We start from the raw sequence: 20,469 nt of genomic DNA, 5'->3' as shown, positions 1-20,469 counted from the left end.
TCCAAATATAAAAGAGGAAACAAGGCAGGTGGCATTGTCTGTCATGTCTGCCTTGAAAGTTCTAAGAATGGGCATCTGCTATGGTGTTGGCAGAACTGGGCTCAACTCTGGGCTCTGCTCCCAACTGGCTGTGGGACCTTGGACAAGTTGCTTAATCATTCTGGGCCCAAGTTTCCTCATCTGTGAAATAGGGGTGATGCCTCTTTTACAAGGTGGTTGTAAGAATAGAACTAAAGTAATATAAATGAGCCATCTAGCTCCTGCCTGGCACACAGCAGTTGCTCAATAAAAATGATACATTTTTTTTCTTACCATGAGTGTGCAGCAGATGTTTGGCACAATTCTTTGAATGGAGGGTGGTTGTGGTGATTCTGAAAGGGATAAAATACAACTTAGGGTCAAGACCAGGAGACAGGTTGAATGAATAATCAGGAATCTCTAGCAGAATGTTAAAAACAATTTTTCAAAAAAAGTTTAATTTCAAACCTAGACACAGCTTAAGACTTGTTAAAGCATGCTGCCAAAAACCATGCAAGAAGACTTTTGTGATGCTTCATGAGAAAAGAAGTTTAAAGATATATATTGATATAGAGAATTATATTGATTCATATTCAAATGTTAAACCAACCTTGCATTCTTGGTCATGATATATTATCTTTTTAGTATATTGTTAAATTCAATTTGGTAATATTTTGTTAAGAGTTTTTGTTTCTATATTTATTTGGTTCTTGAAATGTCTTTGACTGGTTTTGATATCAGGTTAATACTGACCTCATAGGATAAGTTGGGAAGTGGTAGCTTCCTCCTTTATTTTCTGTAAAAATTTTTATGGGAATGATGTTATTTCTTCTTTTAATATTTGATAGAATTCACCAGTGAAGTCATATGGACCTGGAGTTTTCTTTGAAGGAAATTTTTATTTCTTTTTAAGTTATAAATTTAATTTCTTTACATTGTATGTTTTAAATTTTGGTAAAATTTACATAAAATTTACAGTTTTAACCATTTTTAGGTGTAGAGTTCAGCAGCATTAAAGACATTCACATTGTTGTACGTCTATCACCATCATCTATCTCCAGAACTTTTTCATCTTCCCAAACTGAAACTCTGTATCCATCAAACAATAACTCCCCATTTCCCTCTCCCCAGACCCTGGAAACCACTATTCTACTTTCTGTCTCTTAAATTGGACTACTTTACATGCTTCATACAGGTGGAATCATATGGTATTTGTCCTTTTGCAGCTGGTTTATTTCACTTAGCATGTTTTCAAAGTTAATTCATGTTGTAGTGTATTTCAGGATTTCCTTCTCTAGTTGACATATGGCATTCAGATTTTCTGTTTTTTTGAGTTTGATAATTCATGTATTTCAAGAGATTTGTTCACTTCACCTAAATTGCTTAAATTATTGGCATAAGTTGTTCATAAGACTTTCTTATGTTTTTTTAATGTCTGTAGGATCTGTAATATGTTTCCTCTCTCATTCCTGAGGTAGTAACTTGTTTTGTTCTTCTTGATCGGTTCACCAAAAGGTTTATCAATTTTATTTATCTTTCCAAAGAACCAGCTTTTGGTTTTCTTCATTGTTTTTCTGTCTTCTATTTCGCTGATTTCTTCTTTCTCTTTCTTTCTTTTTTCTTTTCTTTTTTTCTTTGTTTGAGACAAAGTCTTGCTCTGTTGCCCAGGCTTGAGTGCAGTGGTGCAATATTGGCTCACAGCAATCTCTGCCTCCCAGGTTCAAGTGATTCTCCTGCCTCAACCTCCTGAATAGCTGGTATTACAGGCGCCCACCACTACGCCTGGCTAATTTTTATATTTTTAGTAGAGATGGGGTTTCACCATGTTGACCAGCCTGGTCTTGAACTCCTGGCTTCAAGTGATCTGTGCGTGCCTCAGTCTCCCAAAGTGCTGGGATTACAGGGGTGATCCACCACGCCTGGCCAATTTCTCCTTTTTTTTTTTTTTTTTTTTTGAGATGGAGACTTGCTCTGTCCCCCAGGCTGGAGTGCAGTGGTGAAATCTCAGCTCACTGCAACCTCCACCTCCCAAGTTCAAGCAATTCTCCTGCCTCAGCCTTCTGAATAGCTGGGATTACAGGTGTGCATCACCATGCCTGGCTAATTTTTTAATTTTTAGTAGAGACGGGGTTTCACGATATTTGTCAGGCCGATCTCGAACTTCTGACCTGGTGATCTGCCCACCTGAGGCTCCCAAAGTGCTGGGATTACAGGCATGAACTACCAAGCCTGGCCTGATTTCTCCTCTTTCTTATTTCCTTTCTATATTCACTTTGAGTTTAATTTGTTCTTGTTCTGATATTTAGGATGGAGTTTAGACAATTGATTTTAAACATTTTTCTGTTCTAGTTTAGAGCTATACATTTCCTTCTAAGCATACTGCTTTAGCGCAAGTTTACCACAAATTTTGATATGTTTTATTTTCATTCAGTTCAAAGTATTTTCTAACTTCCTTTGTGATTTCTCCTTTAAACCATGGATTATTTGGATGTATGTTTTTTGTTTTTTGAGACGGAGTCTTCCTCTGTTGCCCAGGTTGGAGTGCAATGGTGCAATCTTTGCTCACTGCAACCTTTGCCTCCTGGGTTCAAGTGATTCTCCTGCCTCAGCCTCCTGAGTAACTGGGATTACAGGCATGGTGCACCACCACGCCTGGCTAATTTGTTGTATTTTTAGTAGAGACAGGGTTTCACCATGTTGGCCAGGCTGGTCTTGAACTCCTGATCTCGTGATCTGCCTGCCTTGGCCTCCCAAAGTGCTGGGATTACAGGCATGAGCCACCATGCCCAGCCCAATTTTCAAATGTTAGGGAATATTCTAGATATTTTTCTATCATTGGTTTTTAATTTAATTCTGTAAAGTCAGGGGGAATACTCATCATCATGATTTCAGTCCTTTTAAATTAATTGAAGTTGGTTTTATGGCCCAGCATATGGTTCATTAAAGTGAATGTTAACAAACACTTAAAAAGAGTGTATATTGTGTTATCATCAAACGAAGTGTTTTAGGAATGTCGATTAGGTCAAATTGGTCAATAGTGTTATTCAAATCTTTTAAATCCTTCCTAATTTTCTATCTATTTGCTCTAGCAATTGCAGGGCAAGGACTGTTGAACCCTTCATAATCATAGATTTATCTATTTCTACCTTCAGTTCTATTAGTTTTGCTTCCAGTATTTTGAAGTTTTATTATCAGGTGTGTACACATTTAGGATGGATATGTCTTTATGATGAATTGACTCTTTTATCCTTAGAAATGTTCATCTTTGTTCTTAGTAACATTCTTTACCCCAAATATATTTTGTCTACTTTAAGCCATTCTAGCTTTCTTTCTTTTTTTTTATTTTGTTTTTGCTTTTGAAACAGTTTCACTCTTGTTGCCCAGGCTGGAGTGCAATGGGGCGATCTCGGCTCACTGCTACCTCTACCTCCCGGGTTCAAGCAATTCTTCTGCCTTAGCCTCCCAAGTAGCTGGGATTACTGGCACCTACCACCAGCTGATTTTTGTATCTTTAGTAGAGATGGGGTTTCACCATGTTGGCCAGTCTGGTCTTGAACTCCTGACCTCAAGTGATATGCCCACCTCAGCCTTTCAAAGTGCTGGGATTGCAGGCATGAGCTGCTGTGCCCAGCCTCCATTCCAGCTGTCTTATACTTAGTGTTGCATGGTTTATCTTTTTCTATTATATTACGTTTAACCTATCTGCATTTTTATCTTTAAAGTGGGTTTCTTATACATGGCACACAGCTGATTCTTGCTGTTTTATACAGTCTGACAATCTCTACCTCTAATTAGAGTTCTCAGGCCGTTTACATTTGCTGTAATTATTGACATGGCTGTGTTGACATCTACCATGTTAGTATTTGTTTTCTATTTGTCCTGTCTGTTCTTTGTTTCCTTTGCCCCCTTTGCAGCCTTCTTTTGGATTAGGTGTGTGTTAGTATTCTGTTTCATCTCTACTGTTGTCTTTTTATTTTTATTTTATTTATTTATTTTTCTTTTTTTTTTCTGTACTGTTGTCTTATTGATTGATTGAGATAGGATCTCACTCTGTTGCCCAAGTTTCATAGCTCACCACAGCCTCAAACTCCTGGGCTCAAGCAATCGTCCCACCTCAGCCTCCTGAGTAGCTGGGGCTACAACCATGCCCAGCTAACCACCATCATTATTGGTTCCCTTTCTTTCTCTCTTAGTGGTTGTCTTAGGGTTTATAACATCATGTTGGACTTATATTAATCTGCCATCAAATAATATTATACCACGCCATCTATGTCTACTGTTAAGATTTTTCTCTTTATCACTGATGTCAGCCATTGATTATGATCTGCTTGGTGTACTTTATTTGGTGTACTTTTCTTTGTGTTCGTTATATTTGGGATCCTTTGAATTTCTTAGATATGTGGGTTTCATGATCATATTTCTAATAGATATTTTATAGTTCTTGTCTACCAGTTCTGTCTTTCCATTATCTGGGCCTAGGTATAGGTCATAATATTTTGCTTTGTGGCATGTCTAATAATTTTTTATTGGATTCTAGACATTGTGAATTTTACATTTTGGGGCACTAGATTTTGTTATATTCCTTTAAAGATTGTTTGACTTCGTTCTGAGAGATGATAAAGTTACTTACAGATCAGTTTGATCCTTTCCAGGCTTGCTTTAAGGCTTTTATAAGGGCGGGTCTAGAGTAGACTGTTACTTGAGAGCTAGTTTAGCCCCACTGCTAAGTAGTGACCATTCTGGGGCCTCTATTGAAGGTCTTGTGTCTGAGGTTTGTCTATTCTGGGTAGTAGAAACTTGAATAATTATTGGCTCCGTGTAAGCTCTGAGAATTGTTCAGTTAATTCTCCTTTTCTCAGAAGTTGTTTTTGCCAGTCTTCTGAAGTTCCACCCTACATTTGCATAGATTGGTATACATCCGAAGATTCAAGGGGCCCCACGCAGATTTCTGCACAGGAGCTCTTTCTATGCATAGCTTCCCCCTGGTACTTTGTCCTACTAATTCTGGCCTCCTTTGGCCTGCCTGGACTCTGATCTCTGTCTATTCAACTTGGCATGGCTGTTGGACTTCATTTAGGTCTCTCTTCTTTGTGCTGCTGTCCTGGAATTGCCTCTGAGTAGAAAGCTGGTAATCCTAGGTCATAGGTCTCACGTTTTTCTCCTCCTTCCTTGACGTTCACGATCCTGCCCTGCCTGTTGTTCAGTGTCTGAAAGCAGACATTTGATACATTTCCTAAGTTTTCTGGTTGTTTATGGCACAATGGCAAGTCCTTAGCAGTTTCTCCTTCCTGGATAGAAGTGTGCCATCAGTGTGTGTGTGACCAGAGGAAGCAGTAAGGTACTGGGGGTTCCCTGTGTACCCCTCACATCCCACAGTTTATGTCACCAGGCCATCACAGAATCCCCAGCCTCTGGGACAGCAGACCATGGGAGTGCCTGGCTATGAGGGTCACCTGGTCAGACCCTGACGGAGGCCACTCTGCCTTAATGGTAGGGATCTTCAGTTCAATCTAAGAATGGCTTGCTTAGACCTCAGATGACTCTAGGGTATTTGAGAGGGGCCTGTAAGGTAGGCATTTACTGTTGTGGTCTTCCTGTTGGTGGGACAGAGCTTGGGTTACAAATGACAGTGTTTGGGGTACATTTGGGGTCCCTGGAATATGGTTTATGACACAAAGTTAGCTGCTTCTGGGGCTTCCTTTCAGCTGAAACATTGATATTAGACCCCGAGGAGCTAATCTCAGAGAAGCTAGCAGCAACCAGCTTAACTGACAGCTGCGTCATCCTCTTACTGCTTCCCAGCACCTGCAGGATAAAGCAGTAGCCCAGAGGGCAGGCCTCTGGGGTCTGGGCCTCACAGCCTCAGCAGCCCCTTCCCACTCAGCACCTCTGCCTGAATGTGCCAGAGGACCCGTGAGCTCCCTTGGCCTGGATCATAGCCTTCTCTCTCCTCTCACCACAGCAAATTGCCTGGATTCAAATCCTGTGTCTACCATTTACTACGTGTGTAAACTTGGGCCAGTTTTAAACCTCAGTTTATCCATCTGTATGTAAGATGAGCATAAAACAACACCCGTGGCCAGGCACAGTAGCTCACACCTATAATTTTAGCACTTTGGGCTGACTGGGCATTGAGTGAATTGCAGGGTGCAGCTGTGCGGCTGGCATTTATTGAGCGCCTGCTATGTGCTGGGCACCATTCTTAACACTTTTCATGTAGAACTGACACTCTTTACAGCAAACCTGCTGGGCAAGAACTCTTCTTATATCCATCTAAGATGAGGAAATGGGCAGAGGAAGTAACTCCTCCAGGGTCCCAGAGTTAGTACGTGGTGCATCAGGGATGCTGAGCCCAGATCCAAACTGAAGCTGGCTGACTACACAGCCCACGCTGTTAACCACTGGCCAGTCCTGCCTCAAGAGCTGTTGGCTAATGTTACTATTGTTACCATCCAGCTCTTGGTGAGGTAAGTTGATCTTTCCTCCAGGGAGTCTTCCTTGACTGCCCAGGTTGAGGGCATGCTAGCAATACTGAATTCATGCCAAGTGTCCCCTCCTGTGTCCCAGAAGCCCATCCTCTCCCAGAAGGGCTTCTCCTCCTCTCACTCTGGTTTCAGAGCAGCATTTGCCTTTTCCTGTCTTGCTGCTTTGGAAGGTGATGTGGTGTGAGTTCCAAGTGTGACAGTGGAGTGAGCAAGCCCTCCTCACACCCTCCTACTGTGCGTCCGTGGGAAAATCACTTCGCCCCTCTGTGCTCCACTTTCCATCCCCACACGGCTGATATTATGTGAAGACAGGGAGGGTTGTGTGGGATCATGCATGGGAAGTGGGCACGCCACGGCTGGCACTCAGCCAATGGCGATTATTTGGGGCATGTCTCAGAGGAGCATTTTGTAGCTACTCATGGGTGCATGAGTTTATGTTGGTTTTTTGGGGATATTTAGAAGTTCCTGATGTCAACCAAGTACAACAAGGACTCCAAGATGTACCGTGCACTCCAGACTGTGTTTGGTGAGAGGTAAGGAGGCGTGGTGGAAGGCCCAGGTGGGAGGCCAGGGGAGCCCTGCTGTGAGTGAGGGCCAGTGCGGTCCAGAATGTGGGGTGTAGTATTGAGGCCCTGGCTGCCAGGCATGTGACGAGTGCCCTGTAAACTGTGTCCCCACTCTTGCCACTAGCACTTTCCTCCTTCTCCCTCAACCTCTAGATGGCAGGAAATATGGGGGTCACTGAGGTTGGGTAACATGACCATCATGTTCCTTATTAAGTTATTTTTAAAATTCTGGTAAAACTCACATAACACTCACCATTTTCCCCAACTTAGAGGGTCCAGTCTAGTGGAATTCAGCACATTCACAGTGTGGCGCTGCCATCACCACCGCCTAGTTCCAAAACCATTTCATCATCCCAGAATGCGACCCCAAGCCCATCCAGCAGCCACTCTCCACCCCCTACCCTCCTTCCTGCATCAAATGTGTCTCCTGCAGACTCTTCGGCCAAGGCTTGGTGTCCGAATGCGACTACGAGCGTTGGCACAAGCAGCGGAGAGTCATAGACCTGGCCTTCAGCCGGAGGTGAGTGCGGTCGGAGGCTCTGTGTCTCCTGTGTGGTCAGAGGCAGTGGGGGCTGCCAAAGCGTAGGTGGGCCTTGGGGAGAGAAGTGTCCAACTGAGGGGGCCTCATCCAGCTGAAGGGAAAGATGGAAAAGGGGAAAGACAGGGTGTTAGTAGCTGAGAGAGAGAGAGAGAGAGAGAGAGAGAGAGACAGGCCGGCCCAGTGGGACATGAGGATGAGCGAGGCCCCCACACAGTTTGGGAACATCAAGGCTGAGTGCCCATGATGGCCAGAAGCATGGGGTTCCTGTTCTCCAAGAGCTCCCCCCATCACACCTCATCACTCCTTGTCAGGGCTTCTTTTATTCATTTTAGTTTTTATGTTTTGGTGATATAGTCGTGCTTTGTATAAAGATGTTTCAGTCAATGACTGAACACATATGTGACAGTGGTCCCATAAGATTATAATGGAGCTGAAAATTACTATTGCCTAGTGATATTGTAGCCATGGTAATGTCACAGTGCAATCGTTACTCACATGTTTGTGGTGGTGCTGGTGTAAACAAACCTACTGCACTGCCGGTCACACCAAAGTCTACCAGATGTAATTATGGGCAGTACATACACTGATAATGATAATAACTGACAATGTTACTGAGTTATGTATTTACTGTATATTTTTTTTTTTTTTGAGACAGAGTCTTGCTCTGTCGCCCAGGCTAGAGTGCCTGGCACGATCTTGGACCTCTGCCTCCTGGGTTCAAGCGATTCTCCTGCCTCAGCCTCTCGAGTAGCTGAGATGACAGGTGCCTGCCACCGCACCCAGCTAATTTTTGTATCTTTAGTAGAGATGGGGTTTCACGGTATTGGTCAGGCTGATCTCAAACTCCTGACCTCGTGATCCACCCTCCTCGGCCTCCCAAAGTGCTGAGATTACAGGCATGAGCCACTGCACTGGGCCATATTTACCACACTTTAACCATTGTTTTAGAGTGAGTTCCTTCTATATATGTATATGTTTTGTTTTTTTTGAGACAGAGTCTTGCTCTGTCTCCCAGGCTGGAGTGCAGTGGCACCATTTTGGCTCACTTTAACCTCCAGCTCCCGGGTTCAAGCGATACTCCTGCCTCAGCCTCCCAAGTAGCTGGGATTACAGGAGCCCGCCACCACACCAGGCTCATTTTTGTATTTTTAGTAGAGATGGGGTTCACCATGTTGGCCAGGGCTAGTCTCAAACTCCTGACCTCGTGATCTGCCCGCCTCAGCCTCCCAAAGTGCTGGGATTACAGGCACGAGTCACTGTGCCCTGCCTACTTACATATTTTTAAAAAGTTTGCTGTACAATAGCCTCAGGCAGGTTCTTCAGGACGCGTCCAGAGGAAAGCATTGTTATCATAGGAGGTGGCAGCTCCATGCCTGTTACTGCTCCTGAAGACCTTCCAGGAGAAGACGTGGAGGTAGAAGGCGGTGATGTTGATGACCCCAGCCCTGTGAAGGCCTAGGCTTGTGTGTGTTTGTGTCTTAGTTAACAAAAAATGTTTATAAGTAAAAAGGAATTAATAAAAAAGCTTATAGAATAAGGATACAAAGAAGATAATATTTTTGTACAATTGAATATTGTATGTTTTAAGCTAAGCGTTATTAGAAAAGAGTCAAAAATATTTAAAACTTGAGAAGTTTATAAAGTGAAAAAGTTATAGTAAGCAAGGTTAATTTCTTATTGAAGAAAGAAAAAAATTTTGAACTCAGTGTAGCCTGAGTCTAGTTTCTATAAGTCTTCAGTCGTGTGCAGTAACATCCTAGGCCTTCCCGTTCACCACTCGCTCACTGGCAGCCAAAGCAACATCCAGGCCTGCAGCTCCGTTCACGGTAAGTGCCATATACAGACGCACCATTAAAAAAATCTTTTATACCGTATTTTTACTGTCCCTTTTCTGTGCTTACATATACAAATACCACTGTGTTGCAGCAACCTGCTGCACAGGGGTATAGCTTAGGAGCGGTAGGCTGGACCATATGGCTTAGGTGTGTAGTAGGCTGTACTGCCTAGGTTTGTGTAAGTATACTCTATGCTGTTCACACAATGAAGACATGGCCTAATGACACGTTTCTCAGACTGTATCCTCGTCACTAAGCAACACATGACTGTATTTTCCTTTTTAAATAACTTTTATGGAGGCATAATTCACATACCATACAACTTACCCATTTAAAGTGTACAATTCAATGGTGTTGGTATATTCATAGAATTGTATCACCATCAACACAGTACATTCTAGAACAGTTTCATCACCCTCAAAAGCAGTCATTTGGCCGGGCACAGTGACTCATGCTTGTAATCCCAGCACTTTGGGAGGCTGAGGTGGGCAGATCACCTCAGGTCAGGAGTTCATGACCAGCCTGGCCAACATGGCAAAACTCCATCTCTACTAAAAATGCAAAAATTAGCCAGATGTGGTGGCATGTTCCTGTAATCCCAGCTACTTGGGAGGCTGAGGTAGGAGAATCACTTGAACCCGGGAGGTGGAGGTGGCAGTGAGCCGAGATCACACCACTGTACTCCAGCCTGTGCAACAGAGCGAGACTCCATCTCAAAAAAAAAAAAAAAAAAAAAGCAGTCACTCCCATTTCTTCCCAATTCCCCTATCCACTGGCAGCTACTAAGTTACTTTCTGTGTCTATGGATTTTTGCATTCTGCACATTTCATATAAAAGAAAGAAGCCTGGCTTCTTTCATTAGCATCATATTTCTGAGGCTCATCTATGGTGCCGTCTGTATTAGTGCCTCATTCCTTTTTTATTGCCAAATAATATTCCATTGTATGGTTAGACCATATATTGTTTATCCATTCATTAGTTAATGGGCATTTGGGTTGTTTCCACTTTTTGGCTATTATGAAAAATGCTGCTAAGAGCATTTTTGTGCAAGTGTTTGTATGGACATATGTTTTCATTTCTCTTGGGTATTTACCTAGTGGAATTTCTGAGTCATATGGTAACTCTATTTTAACATTGTAGAGAAGGTAATCTTTTACTGTGGTATAATTTTGAATTTATAGAAAAAATTGCCAGAATAGTGTAAGGAACTCTTATATCTTTTACCCAGATCCACTTACTGTTTATTGTTTAAATCACCGTTTGCTTTATCATTTCATCTCTTTATGAGTATATATGTAAATATATTTATCATTCTCTCTGCATCTATATACAGGTATTTATATTTTTATATAGTGCAGACTTTAAAAAACCATTTAAGAGTAAGTTAGAGACATTGTGCTCCCACCTTTAAATACTCCCATGTGTATTTCCTAAGAACAATGACTACGTAACTATAGTTTATCAAAATGAGAAAATTAACAATATTGCTCTAACACTGTTATCCAATTTACAATTCATATTCAAAATGTGTCATTTGTGCAGTTATAGCTGTTTTATTTTCTTTGTCTAAAATGTAATCCATGTTCATGTGTTTCATTTAATTGCCCTGTCACTTTAGCCCCTTTTATTCTAGAACAGTTCTCAGTCTTTCTTTGACTTTCTTTACCTTAACATTTTTGAAGATGACAGGCCAGTTTTGTAGCTGGTCCTTCAGTTTGAATTTGTCAGCTGTCTCTGCACTGTTAGACTCAGGCTGTGCCTCTGATGGTAATGCTACAGAGTGATGCTGTGTCCTCCTTGGGGCATTGAATCAGGAGGCACATGCTACCCGTTTGTCCCATTGCTGGCCATGTGAAGTTTGCTCAGTGGTTCAGGTGGTGCCTTCCAGGTTTCTCCACTGTGAAGCTACTCTTGACTATGTAATCTGTGGAGGACTGTATAAAAATCCTTGCCAGAACTCTTGCTACAGCCTCCTCATTGGCCTGCCCTCCTCCTGTCTCCCTCGTCCAATGTATCCACCCACCACTCAGGACAGATCTTGCTAAAACTCAGATCTGACCATGCCACTCCCCTGTTCTGAAGCCTTCAATGGCTTCCTTTCATCTGAGAGATGAAGATCAGACCCCATTCACCCTCAGTCTGCCCCTACCCCCACCCCCGACCTTTGCATCCCCTCTCCCCAACATTTCTGGAAACCACTATGCTGTCTCTGGCAACTCTGCTGTTCCCACTGCCTCAATGTGAACCTTTGGGGAAATCCTGTTCCTCCTTTGATACCCAGCTAAGATGTCACCTACTGAGGCTGAGTTCATGCCTCCATCAAGGCACCTGTCACACCCAGTGCAGTGCTTCCATTCATATCCACCTCCCTCACTAGACCATGGATCCCTGAAGGCAGAAGACGCACCCTGTCCCTGACTCCTGCGCCCAGCACCAGGCACCCCACAAGCCCTCCAGGAATCCCCATAGAGTGAATGAATCCGTAAGTGAATCAATGAATTGGAATAGTCTCAGTCTTACTGGAAAGTTGTCAGAAGTGAAAATGGGAAGGAATAGACTGGAAAGAGACATATATTTAAGAAATACTTCTTGTGCTGAGAGCCGGGGTTACAAAGGCCAGCAAGCAAACTTCAGGAAGCTTTGAGGTTATGGGAGAAATCAGTTCTAACCAGATGATGGCCCACATGATCATGACATAACCATGTCATTGTCTTGATGAAGCATCTCCAGCACATAGAACCTCATGTTTGAACAGTGCTTTATAGTTTATGAAGTGCTTTCACAGACGTTTTTAACTTCTTATACACATAGCATAAATGGTTTACTTAACCATTTTTAGGTGTGCAGTTCAGTGGTATTAAATTCATTCACATTACTATGCAACCATCACCAGGCATTTTTATTTTTTCAATCTCACAATAAGGTGTCATCTTAGAGATGACTATTTTATTGTAAATGCCAAATTTACAAGGCTTTATGAAAGAAACTTTAGAAGATGATTTATGTGATTATGGAAGTTTCTTGAACCTTGGTGAATCCTAATTCACTAATGAAGAAAAATAGGAACCACTGATGAGTTTCCTCTCCAACCATTACCCACACAGAATATCATTTTGTACTTTTAATAAAATTGGGAGAATAAATTGGCAGTTTCCACTTTTCTAGATTTTGGTTTTACAGGAAGACCTTGGTCTGAGTCCACCAAGGGAGTCAGGATTTTATTGTTCACCTGACACTGTAGCCCAGTTTTGTTTCTACAATAGCTGTGAGAGATTCAGTGTTTGTGTGATAACCGGCCTCCTGCTATCTGGAGAATCAACTTAAATGTGATTTTTTTTTAAAAAAAGATAACTACAAATAATCTTGCAAATAAATATATACTTGCCAACCATGTGAGCACAATGAGAAAAAGTCAAGGGTGCTGTGGGCCCATATTTGTACCTACCTGGGGCTTAAGAGTTATTGCCCCGAGGAAGTGGCCTTTGAGTGTCCATCTGGAGAAGGGAGGCTTTCAGATAGTGACGGTTGTTGGGGTGTGGGTGAGCGCTCTGGGAGAGGGGATGTGTGTGCACCAGCCCCACAGTGGGCAGGAACATTGTATTTGGAGGAGCTAAAAGGCTCTTGGAACAAGTAGGCAACATTAGAAGTGGTGGTCAGCAACAAGTGGACTCCAACTCTTAAGTTCAGGTGAAGATTTTCATCCCCCTCCTAAGAGCAATGTCATGCTTCAAAGTGTTTTATGTTGCAAAGTGACCAGATCAGAGTGGAGAGCCCCAGGTTCGCCTGTTGCCAGGCCTGTGCATGGGCTAGATGTGGAATGAAGAGCTGGTTACTCTTAGTTTCTCTTCTCCCATTCTCTCTCTCTCTCATTTTTAGAGACAGGGTCTTACTCTCACCCACACTGGAGTGCAGTGATGTGACCATAGCTTACTCTAACTTTGTCCCCCTGGGCTTAAGTGATCCTCGTGCCTCAGCCTCCCTAGTAGCTGGGGCTACAGGAGTGTGCCACCATGCCCAACTATTTTTTATTTTTATTTTTTTGTAGAGACGGGGTCTTGCTGTGTTGTCCAGGCTGGTCTAAAACTCCTGGCCACAAGCAATCCTCCTGCTCTCGCCTTTTGAAATGTTGGGATTATAGCCATAAGCCGCTGGGCCGGGCCCCATTTTCTCTTTTTAGAAATCTTCAATTTGAAAATAATTTCAAGTTTTCAGATAACATTTCAAGAATAAGCATAGGCCAAAGAATACCCATGTACTCTTTACTCAGATTAACATTGAAAGATTAACATTTCTAGGGCCAGGTACAGTGGCTCACACCTGTAATCCCAGCACTTTGGAAGACTGAGGCAGGTGGATCATGAGGTCAGGAGTTCGAGACCAGCCTGGCCAGCATGGTGAAACTCCATCTCTACTAAGAATACAAAAATTAGCCAGGCATGCCGGCACGTGCCTGTAATCCCAGCTACTTGGGAGGCTAAGGCAGGAGAATTGCTTGAGCCTGGGAGGTGGAGGTTGCAGTGGGCCAAGATCGCACCACTGCACTCCAGCCTGCACAAAAGAGCAAGACTCCATCTCCAGAGAGAGAGAGAGAGAGAAAAAGATTAATATTTCTTTTAATTATAAAAGCAGCACTTTCTCTTAGCAAAAATTCAGAAACATGTAATGTACAAAGTGGCAGCCCCCTCCTTCCAGCCCCCTTGGGGTTGCCATTTTTGTGAGTTTGGAGTGCATTCTTCCATATCCCTTTCTAAGCTCTGTGACTGGGAGGGAACCCTGTGGGTTGGGAGCTCTGGGGTGCAAATGGTATCTGAGGACTCATTTCCACATAGAGTTGGACACCATGATTGCTCAAGGACAGGCAGTGAAGTGGGAAAACAAAATGCTGCAACTGGTGCCCAGGGCAGGGCAGGTAAGGAGAGCAGGCAATGTGAGCAGAGGGCAGGAGGGGAACCAGGGAGGCCCCTCATGGACTCTAGGGTGCCCATAGTTTCTACACTGTCATGTCCCTTTGAGGTCAGGGCTGAGGGGCCACAGTGACCAACAGAGGACCTGTGGAACTGTTAGGACAAGAACAAGGAACAGTGTCCATCCTGAGTGGAGAATGGTGAAACCCCATTTAGTTCAGTTACTACAACTCCAACCTGCAATCTGGGTCTCAAGGGGGAGGCCAGAAAGGCTGGGAGGGACACCCACCTTCACTCTGACAGTACCCTCTCTGTGGAGAGGGAGGGCGCATGGCAGTCCACCATATTGGGCTGGACAGTGGCTGTTGATGCCTGTGCTGTTTCTCCAGCTCCTTGGTTAGCTTAATGGAAACATTCAACGAGAAGGCTGAGCAGCTGGTGGAGATTCTAGAAGCCAAGGCAGATGGGCAGACCCCAGTGTCCATGCAGGACATGCTGACCTACACCGCCATGGACATCCTGGCCAAGGTGATGGGTGACAGTCGGGCATGGGGGCCAGGAGGGCCACATGGGGTAGAGGGTCATCTTCTCTCCCTCTTCTCTTTCCTTCTTTCTTCCCCTCCCTCCTGCTCCTCTGACATACCAGCAACTCCTTCTCTGTGCTTCATATATGCTGCATACATTCTGTCTCCTTGAGTAATTAAAGGAACATAGTGTGAGATTGGGGCTACTAACTCATTCTTGAGCAATGAACAGGTATAGGGCCTGGCCTGTAGCTGGTCAGTGGCAGAAGTAAGATTTGATCTCAGGTCTGCCTTATTCTCAGCCCAAAGGCTGCCTTCTCTCTGCACCCCCTATAGGGTATGACTTGGCTTTTCACCCCAGTAGACTCAGCAGTGGCCCCAGTAACCCCAAACCCCACATAAAGGCAGGTCATGCAACTGCAGTGTGGGGACAGTGACTGGATTCCTCTTTATCACATTGCTATTCCTTTATCATGGTTGCTATTCATTCACTTCACTGTGAAGCTAGTGTAGAATGAACACTTAAGGAAGGTTGCATTTCAGGGGAAATACATCTTGTCAAGGAAGAAAGCCAAGTTTGTGGAGTAGCTACTATGAGCTCCTTCATCCTCACAGCATCCCATGGAGATCAAATTATCATGGGTCATCATAAGCAGCTGATGATATGATGCATATAAACCCCTAGCCCAGGGCTCAGGTGTCTAGCAGAATGATGCCAGGCTTTGCCCTGGATCTGCTGCCCTTCTGTCCCCCAGGGATGACCTTCCCCTCTCTCTCCCCCAGGCAGCTTTTGGGATGGAGACCAGTATGCTGCTGGGTGCCCAGAAGCCTCTGTCCCGGGCAGTGAAACTGATGTTGGAGGGAATCACCGCGTCCCGCAACACTCTGGCGAAGGTACTGCCTCAGCACCCCCTCTGGTGACGAGCCACCAGAGCTGTTGTCTTCATTTGCTGAAGCACCTCCTTCAGTGATTTTTTTTCAGAATGGGTTTTGAGTACCGGTATGTCTGAAGTGACTTCTGAATCAGGATTTGCATGCGTTCCCTAAAGCAAAGGCTTAAAATCAAATTGGCTTAAAGTAAATTAGGAGTTAATATTTCTCCCATGTGAAATGATCCCCAAAGCAGGCAATCTAGGATGACTATGATGGCTCCATAGTGTCAGATTTTCCAGATCCTTCTGTCTTTCTATTCCACTGTCTCAGCACATCACCTCACTGTCATAAAATGACTGCTGCAAAAGGTACACCCTGCCTGCCACTGCCTGTGCCCACATGGGGTCTGGGAAACGATCTGCCCCACCCGCTGCAGACACCACCACCTGCACGCACTCTCCAGGGACCAGACATCCCCATCCACTGCCAGCACCCACGTGTGTCATCTAGGGGCCTGAAGAATGGTCTACCATGACTCTGCCACCAGAGCCTGCCATTGAGAAGGCCTGAGGAGAGGCCTGCCCCACTTGCTGACACGCATCCACATGCATCATTCGAGGGCCTGGGAATGGACCTGACTTGCCTGCCCCCTGTGGTACCCGTGCACACCACTGGGGATTCAGGAGATTGATCCTCTTTTCCTACCACCACTGGCACATATGTGTACCATCCAGGGGCCTGAGGACAAGCCTGCCCAGCCCCCTATCCACTGTTGCCTGCACCCAAGCATGCCATCTGGAGGCCTGGGGACTGGCCTGCCCTGCCTAATGTAGGTAGTGCCTGTGTGCAATCCTGGGGACATCTGAGGACAGGACTATCCCTCCTGCTATCCCAGCCAGGCCACACATGCCATCCAAGGGGCTGAGTATACGCCCATCCTACTCACTGTTGCCACCAGTGGTGCTCAAGGACTGGCCTGGCTGGCATCTCCATCCTCATCAAAGCCTCAGCTTGGCCGCCACTAACAATGACAGTCTAAGCCACTGAGAAAGTTGGAGATACCTCTGACACTGATTACGGCTGAAGAACTTATACAGAAAATATGCTACTGTGCCAATCCCTTATCAGAGCCAAAGCACCCTACCCACCCAACATTATAAATGCATCTATAGAAAATTCCCCCACTTAAAAGACATAGATTGGCTGAATGGATAAAAAAAATCACCCAACTATATGCTGCCTACAAAAAACTCACTTCACCTGTAAAGACACATTTAGACTGAAAGTAAAGGAATGGAAAAAGATATTCCACACAAACAGAAACCAAAGCTAACAGGAGTAGCTTTAATTATAACAAAGAAAACAGAATTTAAGTAAACAACTGTAAAAAAAGACAAGATCATTATATAATGATAAAGGAATCAATTCTGCAAGAAGATAAAATACTTCTAAATATATTTGTACCCAATACCAGCGCACCCAGAGATATACAGCAAAGATCTAAAGGAAAAGATAGATTCCAATACAATAATAGCTGGGGACTTCAACACCCCACTCAGCATTGGATAGATGATCTAGACAGAAAATCAGCACAAAAACATTGGATTTCTTCTCATTAGCACATGAAAGATTCTCCAGGGTAGAACATATGTTAGGCCACAAAACAAATTTCAACAAATTTTAAGAAATTGAAATAATATCAAGTATCTTTTCAGACCACAATGGAATAAAACTAGAAATCAATAACAAGAGAAACTTCAGAAATTGTACAAATACATGGAAACTCAACAACATACTCCTGAATGACCATTAGGTCAATGAAGACATGAAGAAGGAAATAAAAAAATTTCTTGAAACAAGCGGAAAGGGGAACACAACATAACAAAACCTATGGGATACAGCAAAAGCAGTGCTAAGAGTGTTGCTTCTAACAGTAAACACTTACATCAAAAGTAGGAAGATTTCAAACAACCAAATGATGCATCTCAAGGAATTAGAAAAGCAAGAACAAATCAAAGCCAAAATTAGTAGAAGGAAGTAAATAATATCAGGGCAGAATTAAATGAAGTAGAGACTAAAAGAGTACAAAGAGTCAATGAAGTGAAAGGTCGATGTTGGGAAAAGACAAACAAAATCAATAAACTAATATATAGACTAAACAAGAAAAAAAAAGGCCCATATAACTAAAAGCAGAAACTAAAAAGGAGACGTTACAATGGATGCCACAGAAATATATAGGATCATGACAGATTTTTATGAACAACTATACACTAACAATTGAAAAACTTAGAAGAAATGGAATTCCTGGACACATACAACCTCCCAAGATGATTGAACAAGGAAGAAATAGAAAACCTGATCAGATCAATGGTAAGTAATGAGATTGAAATACTAATAAAAAGTCTTCCAACAAAGAAAAGCCCATGACCAGATATCTTTACTGCTGAATTCTACCAAACCTATAAAGAAGAACACCAATTCTTTGGAAGAAGAGGGAAATGGAAGAAGAGGGAATTCTTCCTAGCTTATTCTATGAAGCCAGCACTACCCTGATACCATAAGCAGACAAGGACACAATAAAAAAGAAAGCTACATGGCAACTTCGCTGGTGAACATAGATGCAAAAATCTTCAACAAAATACTATCGAGCAAATCTAATCCAACAACACATCACAAAGGTGATTCACCATGATTAAGTAGGATTTATCCCAGGAATGCTAATGCTTCAACCTATGCAAGTCAATAAATGTGATACATCATATTAACAGGATGAAGGACAACATATGATCGTTTCAATAGATGCAGAAAAAACATTTGATAAAATTTAACACCTTTCATGATTAAAAACTCAACAAATTATGCATAGAAGGAACATAGCTCAACATAATAAAGGTCATATATGATACACCCACAGATAGCATTATACTTAGTGTAGAAAAGCTAAAAGTCTTTCCTTTAAGAACTGGAACAAGATAAGGATGCCCACTTTCATCACTCTTATTTAACATAGTACTATTAATAGAAGTGCTAGCCAGATCAGTCAGGCAAGAGAAAAAAATAAAAGGCATCCAGATTGGAAAAGAAGAAGTCAAACTGTCCCTCTTTGCAGAAGACATGATCTTATATTTAGAAATTCCTAAAGACTCCACCAAAAAACTCTTAGAACTGATAAATGAGTTCAGTAAAGTTGTAGGGTAAAAAATCAGCATACAAAAATCAGTAGCAATTCTATACACCAATAATGAACTAGTGGAAGAAGAAACCAATAATGCAATTCCATTTACAATAACTACATATGAAAATAAAATACCTAAAAATAAATTTAACCAAGGAGGTGAAAGACTTATTAAGGAAAACTATAAAAACTATAAAACACCGATGAAAGAAATTGAAGAAGACACAAACAAATGAAAAAACATCCCATGCTCATATGCAATCTCTATCAAAATACCAATGACATTCTCCACAGAAATAGAAAAACAATGCTAAAAATTGCTTGAAACCACAAAAAGGGCCCAAATAGACAAAGCAACTCTGAGCAAAAAGAACAAAGCTGGAGGCACCACACTACCTGATTTCAAAATATACTATAAAGCTACAATAACCAAAACAGCATGGTATTGGATTAAAAAAAACAACAGACATAGACCAATGTAAGAGAATAGAGAACTCAGAAACATATTCATGAATTTACAGGCAACAGACTTTCAACAAAGGCACCAAGAACATATACTGGGGAAAGGGCAGTGCTGGGAAAACTGGATATCTACATGCAGAAGAATTAAACCAGACCCCTATCTCTCACCATATACAAAAATCAACTTAAAATGAATAGAGTTAAACATAAGACCTGAATCTATGAAAACACTAGAAGAAAATGTACGGGAAATGCTCTAGGACATTGGTGTGAACAAACATTTTATGGCTAAGACTTCAAAAACATAGGCAACAGCAACAACAAAAATAGACAAATGTGGCCAGGCACAGTGGGTCATGCCTGCAATCCCAGCAGTTTGGGAGGCCAAGGCAAGTGAATCACTTGAGGTCAGGAGGTTGAGACCAGCCTAGCTAACATGTCAAAACCCTGTCTCTACTAAAAATACAAAAATTAACCGGGCATGGTGGCGGGTGCCTGTAGTCCCAACTACTAGGGAGGAAGAGGCAGGAGAATCACTTGAGCCCACGAGTTAGAGGTTGCAGTGAGCCGAGATAGCACCACTGCACTCCAGCATGGGCGACAGAGTGAGACTCCATCTCAAAAAAAAAAAAAAAAAAAAAAAAAAGACAAATGTGACTATATTAAACTAAAAGTGTTCTGCACAGCAAAGGAAACAATCAGTAGAATGAAGAGACAACTTGTTAAATGGGAAAAAATATTTGCAAACTACTCATCTGACAAGGAACACGAACAGCTCAACAGCAAAAAAATCAAATAATCCCATTAAAAAGTTGGCAAAGGATCTGAATAGACATTTTTCAAAAGACAAATGGCCAAGAGGTACATGAAAAAATGTTCAGCATCACTAATCATCAGATAAATGCAAATCAAAACCACAGTGAGATATCATCTTGCCCCAGTTAGAATGGCTGTTATCAAAAAGACAAAAACTAACAAATGCTGGTGAGGGTAGAGAGAAATGGAACTCTTATACATTGTTGGCAGGAGTGCAAATTTGCATAGCCATTGTGGAACACAGTATGGAGGGTTCTTCAACTAAAAAGA

General features: G+C 42.7%; 1 protein-coding gene across 2 annotated transcripts in view; it reads left to right on the top strand.

The window, feature by feature from the left end:
- The window catches only part of LOC116557777 (cholesterol 24-hydroxylase), a 41,993-nt gene that overhangs the window by 8,410 nt on the left and 13,114 nt on the right, over window positions 1-20,469 (top strand). For both annotated transcript variants that reach the window (XM_032287441.1, XM_032287442.1), the window contains exons 4-7: window positions 6,963-7,036; window positions 7,503-7,589; window positions 14,739-14,877; window positions 15,657-15,767. In XM_032287441.1, the coding sequence (XP_032143332.1) occupies window positions 6,963-7,036; window positions 7,503-7,589; window positions 14,739-14,877; window positions 15,657-15,767 (411 nt within the window). The remainder of the gene's footprint in view (window positions 1-6,962; window positions 7,037-7,502; window positions 7,590-14,738; window positions 14,878-15,656; window positions 15,768-20,469) is intronic.

This window comes from Sapajus apella, unplaced genomic scaffold (assembly GCF_009761245.1).
Source record: "Sapajus apella isolate SASKATOON/1434 unplaced genomic scaffold, GSC_monkey_1.0 scaffold20, whole genome shotgun sequence".
Lineage (NCBI taxonomy): Eukaryota > Metazoa > Chordata > Mammalia > Primates > Cebidae > Sapajus > Sapajus apella.
The sequence above is the reverse complement of the archived record's forward strand: the minus strand, read 5'-3'. Positions and strand labels throughout refer to the sequence as shown.